Here is a 10,026-nt window from a genome sequence, read left to right on the forward strand (position 1 = left end):
TCTCTCTCTCTCTCTCTCTCTCTCTCTCTCTCTCTCTCTCTCTCTCTCTCTCTCTCTCTCTCTCTCTCTCTCTCTCTCTCTCTCTCTCTCTCTCTCTCTCCCCCGTTACTCTGTCGAAAACAGAGAGGCTCGCTCTCAGCCAAGAATAGGAGTGATCTGGTCGTGAAGACAACTCGCTAGCTCTGGACCGGGCCACCTAGTTTACGGTGTGTATTTTTCCTAGGCAAACAGACGCCTGGCTGCGTGCTGACCGACCATCAAGAGCCATGGAGCAGATACCGCTAGAGCTCGTGAGTGAGATATTGTTACTGACCCAGGAGGAGTTGGTGGACATGCAGGAGTGGTATGACTTGCGACTAGTCCGTTCGAGCTGGAAACGGGTGATCGATGGATCCCCTAAACTGTGGAGAAGGGTCGACACTGCAAGTGGACCAGAATTCGTGGACAAGCAGGTCGAGCGGGCAAAGGGGATGAATTTGTGGGTGCAAGCGGATATATCTCAACGCAAGGTGTATGGCAGGACGTGGGTCGAGAGGCATCGGGGCGTCATTGAGCGTTTGACGTTGTTCGTAGCATCAGACCGGGAATGCGACAGCTCACATATGGTTGCAAGGATGATGAAGGAGACCCATTTCCCCATCCTTCGTCACTTCCGTGTCCGTCGAGAAGGCGTCAGCAGCGGGCGTTTGGCATCTCTTCCACAACTTCCAGTCACGTTCGTCCACCCTCCAGCCCTCTCATACCTGGAGTTCACAGGCATATTCTACCCTATCCCTACCCTCGCTTCCAACGTTAATATTCGCTTCCTTCGCTTGGACTGCGAGAACTCCTCGTTCACGATTTCGCTCACAGAACTCCAAGCTCTTCTGCCAATTCTTCCGGCACTCACCAGTCTCACCCTCGGTGGCAGTTTCGACATCGAGTCAGACGACGTTAAGCGTCCATCGCCGACGTTGGCCTCCCTTACACAATTCTCATTCCTCGGAAAGATAGAAGACCTCGACCTTCTTCTCTGTCGATTCCTCCTACCCGCTGTGGAGCATTGGCGATTCAGACTGAAGGTGGGAAGGCAGGGAATACCATCGCGTTGCGGGTTGAGGAGGATAGTGAAGGACTGCGCAGGACTGCCGACGAAGGTTGTGTTACGTTGGCTGTCGAAAGTTGAGAGCACGGTCAGAGTGGTCGACCGCGCATCACTCTCGACATTCAGTCTGAAGCTCATTGCACGGCGTGGCGCCCCATTCCAGACACTCTCGGACTTGCTGGGGGGAGTGGGGCCGCTTCCGTCTGTGCGGGACCTTGTGCTTCACGGTGGCGCAAACTCTCTCGACGTCTGCGAGCCGGACGATGACGTTATAGACGGAGTTTTGGAAGCGTTGAGGGGCGTAGAGCGCGTCGTCGTTAGCGGGAACGGGAATTCTTGGGTGCGAGTTCCGGTGGTGCTCAAGAGGAGGTTAGGGGGGATGGACAATTTATGGGAGAACGTTGGGATGGTAAAGTTTTTTGAAGTTATCACGCTTCCATACACTGTCAAGGATTGGACGAGCTACTTAGGGAGGATGAAGCAGAGAGGAAGTCCATTGCGGGTCCTGAAGATACGGGGTTGGAAGATAGATACGACGACTGATTGGGAATGCGAGACGTTGGCTGAGGGGTTGAAGGATGTGGTGGTGATGGTCGACGGTGAGCCGAGCAAGTCAACTCGGAAAAAGCATGTAATGTAGACTGCGTTGGTAACGAATTTGATGATTAGCTTCCAGGGAGGGTATTCGAGCAGAGTGATCTGGAAGTGAGTGACTAGAGCGGTAAGGATAGAAGAGATGTGGGCTTACCGGATCTGGTCAGTCCCTTAATGCATCGGGAAGAGAAGACCATCGTCAACCCCCCACAGTGTAGTTGAATACTAGACTCCTTGTATATACCATGGCAGCAACGATATAAAAGGCATAAGAATGTGAACAAGGCATGAGGCAACGTCAATCCGACTTAGGACATAGGATTAAGATGAAGGTAAGGGTAGAGAAAACGATACACGCACTGGGAACGCCGAATGAGCGTCGTCCGGATCACGATTGTACGCGACCAAGAGTGGAGCCGCGAACACGAGACTGTGAGGAAAACAAGCTGAGGAGAGTACTTAATGACACAGACGAGAGAAACCTCATCTGGGTACTTTTTATGAGCCCGATCTGTGAGTTGGTTGATACTTAAAGGCGAGAGAGTGAAAAGCGTTACAGAGGCGGCAGGGCAGAGTTTAATCTCCGCATGTGGCTCAGGGCCCAAGGGCGTGGACGGAGTTTGAAGAAGCCGGGTGGCGGAAGGTGCCAACGAGTGACAATCAGCCTCAATCAGCCAGTTTGAGTGGGCCCTGTCGAACTCGTCAGAGTATCCACTCTCTCGAAAATTTTACAGATTACACAGACACTCAGAAGATATCAAAGTATACATATGCAAGTATTTGTGGTTCTAGGGTGCGAGACAAGGAACAGGACGAGAGCTCGAAGTTTTGTCGAACTACTGGGCCATCCATAGTAGTGAGTCCATCGAGCGAGCGAGCAGTTATATATAATAAGACCAAGTAGGGCCACTGAGTGGCATCGCCCGCTACCGTCGCCTACGCCTTCGCACCAAGCTCGAACGAACTCGCCATTCTGACTTGTTCTAGCATGTGCGGCCTCTCAAACCACACAACATTCCCTCATTGTGTTATATAAAGTATAGTATTGTCACATAGATTCAAACCGGGTACATACTCAGGAGGTACGCCCGCGTTAGTTGGCGTTCACGGGAAAAGGAATAGGTTCGGCGGCCCCCCAACATGGTGCAAGGACACTGAGATAAAGTGTATCATTCACGGCATACACATCGTTTTCGAAATCGGGAAAGGAAGTGGCGCAGTCAACACGAGAGACCGACGGTAGAATGGGTGAAAGAATTGAGTGCTTAAATAGCACTGGTCAGGCAAGAGGACACCGCACGAGATTGATTGAGGCAATACACAAAAACTTCCAGATATGAGTGCAGACCCGAACCTTTAGGGGGGCAGATGGGGTACGTCCGGTACGTCAGAAAGAGAGCAGATAGACAAGTGGAGCACGACTGAGATGTAGCAGCGAAGAAAGCAACTATACGGTCGGTGCGAACGTCGTCGAAAGCGACATGGCCATGGACAAGAGCTCGAGACATGGGTTTCACCGAACAAGTGTGAGAATCGAGTACCACGAAGGGCGAAGTCTGACATTAGGTAAGAAAAAACAGAATAGTCGATCGCCTGCGAAACGGAAGCAGATTTCAGAGGTACCTAAGACCCACTACAGTACTTAGTAGCGGGAATTAAGTACAAGTTCCGTGGAAAAAACTCAGCAAGAGCTACGGCTTCACGGGCCGGGTGAGATGAGGTAGGCCGCGCGGAGTATGAATAGTACGCACTTCCCTTTCCGTCAGGCACCAGCGCCTTGGCCATACACTTGGCTTGCCGTCAGCATCGCGGCAAGTCCCTCTTCATCTCGACCTCCCTTAACGCTATAGCTGTTCCGAAGCGAACCATGTTCTCCCATCGTCTCAGTGGGCTACTTATATTGCGCTCGTCCGTTTCTGATGCTACGTTGCTCTTGCCGATGACTCTGCTTGCTAGTTCTTCGCGCCCAGCCCGCTTTGCCGGAATAAGTAGACATCACTGGCGATGTTTTCAGAGAACGTCTGTCTATCCTGGAGATCCGCCTGTAGGAGACTAGCGATGTTATACCGTGAGGCTCTATTTTTCTGGGGGGTAAGTTCTATATGGTAGTTATTGATATCAAGTGACATTGTTAGCTTCATAATCTTCCCGTTGTTCTTCGTTGTTTGTAGGCCTGTCGAACATACTGTCGATGTATTTCTTACGCCAGACTCTAGAGATGAGCTTACTTACCCTCAGGCCTCCATGGCTCTATTCATTGCTGCAATAAGTACCTGCCATCACTCTTGGCTGCGCCCGGAGGCCTCGAGGAGCTGCTGAGGCAAACGGCGGTGTGCATCTACATCTCAGGAAACTGTGAAGAGACGAACCCTTCCTCTCAGATATTGATTCATGCTCTCAGTTCTCCTCTTTTCTGCGTGTCGCTTTAGACGGCAGTGACCTGCTCACGAGATCGTGTCAGGAATTTGAATATCAACACAACCTGTTCCTCGGCCTTCGACCGTTGGTCCACACTGGCTCCTGTTGTGGGGCGACAGCAAAACACGAACACAAGGTAACGCAGACACGCAAATACTAGGGAGAACTGAAGCATATTTTCTCGACACGCTCATTTCTCTCAGCCGTCACAGACTTTGTTGACCTCTCGTGCATATCTCCAACACCAACACCAAATCTTCTATAACTCTCACGTAGATTGGATATTACCGCAGCACTTTCTATGGGCCCATGATCACAGTCATACAGAGAATCGCCTTTACATCTTATGTCCCGCATTTTCTACTGCGGTCTCGTTGAATATATGTTCTGCCTCGCACGCTATACACATATTGCATATTTTCTGCAGGACATACGCGTGCCAGTTGTCACATGTAGGAGCGAGTGGACGTTCAAATAAGCAGAACAATCACAACAGATGTGGCCTTACTTGTGGAAAGGCCAGTCAAGCACTTGACAGGATCGGTTACAATATCGAGAGAGATTGCAACGCTTGCACCGCAAAAACTTCGTTGCAGGCGCAGGTATTTGCAGATAGGTCGCGCAGCCGTTTAGAGCAGTGAGTGAAGACATGTCACGCTCGGAAAGAGCGAAAGAAACAGAGTGCGAGCGACGCGTCAACGAACAATGCAGCACGGGATTTTGCCGAAGTGCCGCGTTCGCTGTGGATATATCCACGTGACTTAGCGTGCGGACCCCGACGGAGGTGCCACGTCCAACTTGGCGCCACATGCCTAAGCAAACCGTTTAAGTTATCGGCAAGGTCATGGTGGACCCTGAACGACGGGTAAGCGCCAACGGCGACGAGCTCACAGCAGCCTTGCTCTCTGCTCAACTGTAAGACTGTCGCAGTATATTGCGATTACAATAAGCTCCTCGACGGTACGCATCATGAACTACACTGACGACTCATCCGGTGGCGTCTCTTCTACACCATTTATCGTATCTACACTGCTCTATGGTATGCAGAACTCCTCGCTTAGTACCCGATTATCGACTGAGCTCAGCCGTGTAACAGGAGCATACATTGGTCTGGCTCTGCCGTGTACTGGGATCTTGATGTGAGTTCGGGTTTTAGCCTGCCCCACTCTGGTCAGATTCCCTTATCTCCCTCGTTCATGTTCACGGTCTATCACAGACATCAATCAGCGAACTCGAGAACGCCCAAAGTCTTCCTTTTCATCCACATCTTCATGTTCTCAGTAGCTACAAGCTGGTGGGCCTTGACTTTTGCCATCTACCAAGGCATGCTGGAGACAGCCTCGGGCCGAGCAGACAGCCTGGGTACCTCTATTACAACCAGGATCAACGTTGTTAGACAATACTTGCCGCTAGCAAACGTCAGTCTATTTCCCTCCCCTCCTACATCGTAAAGTTCCGAATAACTTGTCAATTAACGTTTTTCACAATCTCATTATCGAAGTACTTAGTGCATGATTTTGTTGTGGTGTGGAGGGTTTGGTCACTTTCTGCTCGTCGAGTCAGGATCGGAATCGTTGTCGTCGGTATGACTACGATAGGTCGGTGAAACAGCCTTGCTCTTTGATGTGGGTGAGGAAATGGCTGATACTGACCTCATCACGCATGACTAGTGGTACTAATATCCCTCATTGTCGCGTCGATATCTGCTGCGGATGTGTGGCCCGACGCTCTGCATTACTGGATGGATGCCACACCCGCAGGATATTTAGCAGAGGTCGCCTTCGGAATGACCCTATTCACCAACATATGGGCCACGGCAATGATCGCATTGAAAGCCTGGTGAGTTAGATCCTTCCGCATTTTCTCGGTAAGGTATTGACGCATAAGGCCGTCCATCCCTATTATAATGTGTAGGTCCCATCGAAAGTTGATATATTCAACTGAAAAACGCTGGAAGACAAGGACCACGACGCTGATCCAAGGTGTGATGCTGCTGCTTGTGGAGTCGGGGGCTTTGTACTGCGCGATATGGGTAAGGCTACCCCTCCATCCATTGCTACCTCTATCAAACTCAAGTACGTTTTCACTGACTGCTGCTGCTATTAAGACAACATACGTTATTGCCTTTTTTTCAGTCATGGGACCGCGTGGCCTGACTCTGGCATCTCTGGAGAGAGCGAATACTAGTAATATGTACCCTCAGCTAAGAGACGAAGTCGAGCACAGTGGTCTTTTAACGTTTTTGGCATCCTTGCACCTCAGCATGGTTTTGATTGCGGTGAGTAGTGATTTGATTTGTGCCATAGCGTTATGACTACTGTGATATATGCCTGTCTCACATCCCCTCGTTGTGATAGGGCATCTACCCAACGACCATTATTGTTTTGATCCGCCTCCAGAAGACATACCGCGACTGTTCACCCTCCATCCCGTCCACATTCGTCACCTTGGAGGCAGACAGCTCATCCCATCATGCCTCGGACCTTCCAACGATACCGCCCTCAATTTCCACTGCTGCTTCGTAGTTTATGATTCAGATATCCGAAATTTGTGTGCCTATCGTCTTTTGGATGATTTGTGCCTGAACCTTTGACGCAGTCAATACTTAGGCTTGGTAGTACTACAGACGGCGTGGGAAGTCGTGTATCAATTTACACTAGTACTCGCAAGAGTGATCAGGAGTAGCCCAGAGGGCGAATAACATGCAGATCCCGAGGGAAGTCAACATATGATGGGACGGCAACATTTCGGTGCACCACATGCGCAAAAGAACTGATCTTCCCGAGGCTCCGATTGCTTCTGTCAGTTGTGATGTGAATAGGCAAGGTGTCAAAATCGAAACAAAAAACTATGGCGAATTCGAAATGTCGCACTTGTGATGCTTTCCGCCTGAAAACTTTGTCGCCAAAATAGCTCATGCACAGCTCTTCGTCTTGTTTAACATCCCGGGACGTGAAGAACACGGCGGTGGGTAGCTCGCGATCGGATTGACTAGAGTAGTACCCCAGCACGGTTAGATTTGGGTCGCAAGAATGGTTCTGTGAAGCCCGGTTAGAGGTGTACATGGCATACATCACTACGACGGACTGACAAAAAACCTGCTGACCTAGAGCAATATTCAACCGATGGGACCACAAAAATCACAATAGACGCACTTACATTACCGATGCGTGAGCAGTCAACCGACCAGGTAGGTTTCCAATTATCATTATACTTGTTGGGATTCCGCTTTTGCATGTAGCCCGCAAGATTCCAAAACTCTAGGTCTATGAGATAGCAGCGAGCGCTCGTCTTCTCGCTGTTATAAGATTTATCAAGCGATGATAATGTATCGAGCATGAATCTGCCTGACCTGGAATCACGGTTGCGAATCTCGGCGGTGCGCACCATCTCACCCGTCATCATCGATATATAGGTGTTTGCCAATATGTCTTGAGCAGCAAACACACCTGCCCCATAGATGCGCTCAAATCGAGAGGACCGAGGAAAGGAAAGACAAGGACTGACCCCAGCCTTTCTGGATCGTCTTTTGTAGACGAAGGACCGCCTGTGACGGGTTCTGGACGGTCTAAAGTAACGTTTACGGTTTGACGTTCCCGGTGGAATGCTTAGCGATTCAAGGATATAAAGGCTTGACGGGCTTACCCGGTTCACACAGGTTATGTTGCAGGAACAGGACGCGTTACACTCGACGATTGGACCATGGGCATCCCGGGAAAGTCGTATCAACGAACGCCCTGTCCCATCTTGCTGCTTGGTTCGCTCGTAAACGAATTGATCAGGGTTATTCCGAAAGGCCGAAAACAGCAACGCTCGCTTCGTGCAGGCGCAGGGAGCTATCTCTGGGTCGCATACCGGAAAGCATGAGCATCCGCCCTCATCGACAGGCCGCTGTACATCGCCAGGGAAAACCAGGTCATCAGACCAGATGAAATCGGTAGGGGGAATCTCTGAGTCGACGGTGTTGACAAGTTGGATAGACAGAGCAGAAGAGTGTGTCCATGGTCCTATGCGTTGCATGAATGGCAAGTGACACCAACGGCTGATAACGTTCGGAGTCGTGCAAAGACAAGTCTCGAGACTTTATATAGGGGCCGCATCTAATGATTATGCGGAGTCTAATAAAGCCATGATCCGCGATGGATGGTTACTTCCTTCCTTCCAATGTGGTTGGCCGAACGGGAGCGTGTGCTTTGCCCTGCAGACCAGAAGCAAAGATTTGAATATTCGGATATGTAGGCAGGGAATTTGCAATCGACTAAAAGCGCCTGGTATGTAACGGGCAAGTCTACGGAAAGGAGAGCAAGGATCCGGGCGGAAAAGGGACCCGCCCAAAACTGGTGTTGAACAGACAAAGCTCCGCATACGCTGCGACGCCGCACATTCCTCAATCCCGACGAGTATTCCTTCTCTCCTTCCGTCCGAACAGTCGAGAGGAACTCCCCTTGGAGCCCATTCGTCGCTTGTCTCTTGCTCCACACGGCCTCCACGGGATACGGGCCTCTACCCCTTGTAGGCGACACGTCCTCGTGGCGCACGGATGAGGACGCAAAGGGGCGATTGGATCGAAGGGGATGACGGCGAGACGTCAAATGCGAGGTGAGGGACGATGTTGGCAGGGAGATGTTGGCAAGGAATGCTGTGAGGGGGTGGTAGGAGGTGATGATGTGGATTCGAGATCGTGGGTCGAGGGTCGAGAGAGTGGAGGGGTTGTGTCATGGGTGATGATGATGGAAGAATAACACAGAAAAAAAAAAGAATCGAGCGTAAACGAAAGATCGAGCGAGTCCGCGACGGGTACGAGACGACCGACGTCCGTGCGTGAGTCTGCATCTGCTTTGACTCCGCACGTCCCTGGGTCCCTCCGAGAACTCCCTCGGTCCTTTCCCTCCGAGAGACTCGCTCCTGAGTTCTCTGTACGCGTCGGCTCGGGCGTCGCTCCCTGCTTCCTCGCGCCTCTTGGGACCACGAGTCTCTACCCGTTTATCTCCCCTTTAGACCGAAGCAGCAGAAGGTTGGGTGGGCGGGCGAATAGGATCGTCGTACAGAAACGGCTTGGTGGGTGGTGCGAGGTGACAGTGCCAGGTGATGCAGGGGCATGAACAGCGACGGTGAAATCGAGGAAGTAATGGAAAGGGGTGGGTGGGAGGGTGAAGGGAAAGTGTGGGTGGTTTTGATGGATTTTCGTGTGTGATAACGAGTGGGTAGATTATCGAAGTAGGTCCGTGGAGCGCTTCGCGAGGGCGAACAACGGAGTATGGGATGGATGTCGGCCTCAAGTGGGAGTGGCGGTGGCGAGGGTTTCCCGGTGAAGGGTCGAGTGTGGAAAAGAAAGACCGCGATCCATATGACGGCGCGGGGTTCGTACCGGAGGTAGGCGACAAGGGGAGCGCAGGGAAGTTAATGATGGAATGGGAAGGTTACTGCCGTTTGCATAGCTATCCGAATTTGCGCGTCGAGTTTTTGTGGCGCTTACATCGGCGCCTGTCTGTGAGAATGATTGATGTGACCAAACATCACGCCTTCCGCCACACTACCCTGTCGCCACGTTGCGGCCTCTGCTTTGAGACTCGGACATCTTACACAACTATCATAGTTGACTGAAAGACCAGCCACGTACTGTGGTGTTTTTACGTGGGCCTCACTAAGAAGCAGATAATAGCCCGTCGAAAATGCTCCGTAGGTACCGTATACCGTGACGGTCATTTACCCAACCCATCAGGGTGCGGCTCCCATCTCGGAGAACATGCATCCCAAAAAACCTCTTGAATCGTCTCTATTCCTAGTGCATCCTCGACTACGCCAACACTGCATAATATGTCAACACTCGAACGGTTCTTATCCAGAAATATTTAACTACTTATATATAGAAGGATGAACGTGAAGGACATGTCAGAGAAAAGCAGGCGACAGACTCGGACAGCTGAAGG

General features: G+C 51.1%; 2 protein-coding genes across 2 annotated transcripts; both read left to right on the forward strand.

Annotated features, from left to right (window-relative positions):
- Positions 1-266: 266 nt before the first annotated feature.
- On the forward strand, positions 267-2,302 carry STEHIDRAFT_108229 (uncharacterized protein; the record flags this gene model as incomplete). The annotated part of the gene is made up of 4 exons (XM_007300631.1): positions 267-1,683; positions 1,761-1,789; positions 2,011-2,191; positions 2,214-2,302. 4 exons carry the CDS (start codon positions 267-269, stop codon positions 2,300-2,302), a joined length of 1,716 nt encoding a protein of 571 aa, XP_007300693.1.
- A 2,763-nt stretch (positions 2,303-5,065) lies between these two features.
- On the forward strand, positions 5,066-6,621 carry STEHIDRAFT_108230 (uncharacterized protein; the record flags this gene model as incomplete). The annotated part of the gene is made up of 7 exons (XM_007300632.1): positions 5,066-5,235; positions 5,313-5,514; positions 5,598-5,694; positions 5,767-5,935; positions 6,011-6,171; positions 6,232-6,374; positions 6,454-6,621. 7 exons carry the CDS (start codon positions 5,066-5,068, stop codon positions 6,619-6,621), a joined length of 1,110 nt encoding a protein of 369 aa, XP_007300694.1.
- Positions 6,622-10,026: the final 3,405 nt, after the last annotated feature.

This window comes from Stereum hirsutum (assembly GCF_000264905.1).
Source record: "Stereum hirsutum FP-91666 SS1 unplaced genomic scaffold STEHIscaffold_3, whole genome shotgun sequence".
Lineage (NCBI taxonomy): Eukaryota > Fungi > Basidiomycota > Agaricomycetes > Russulales > Stereaceae > Stereum > Stereum hirsutum.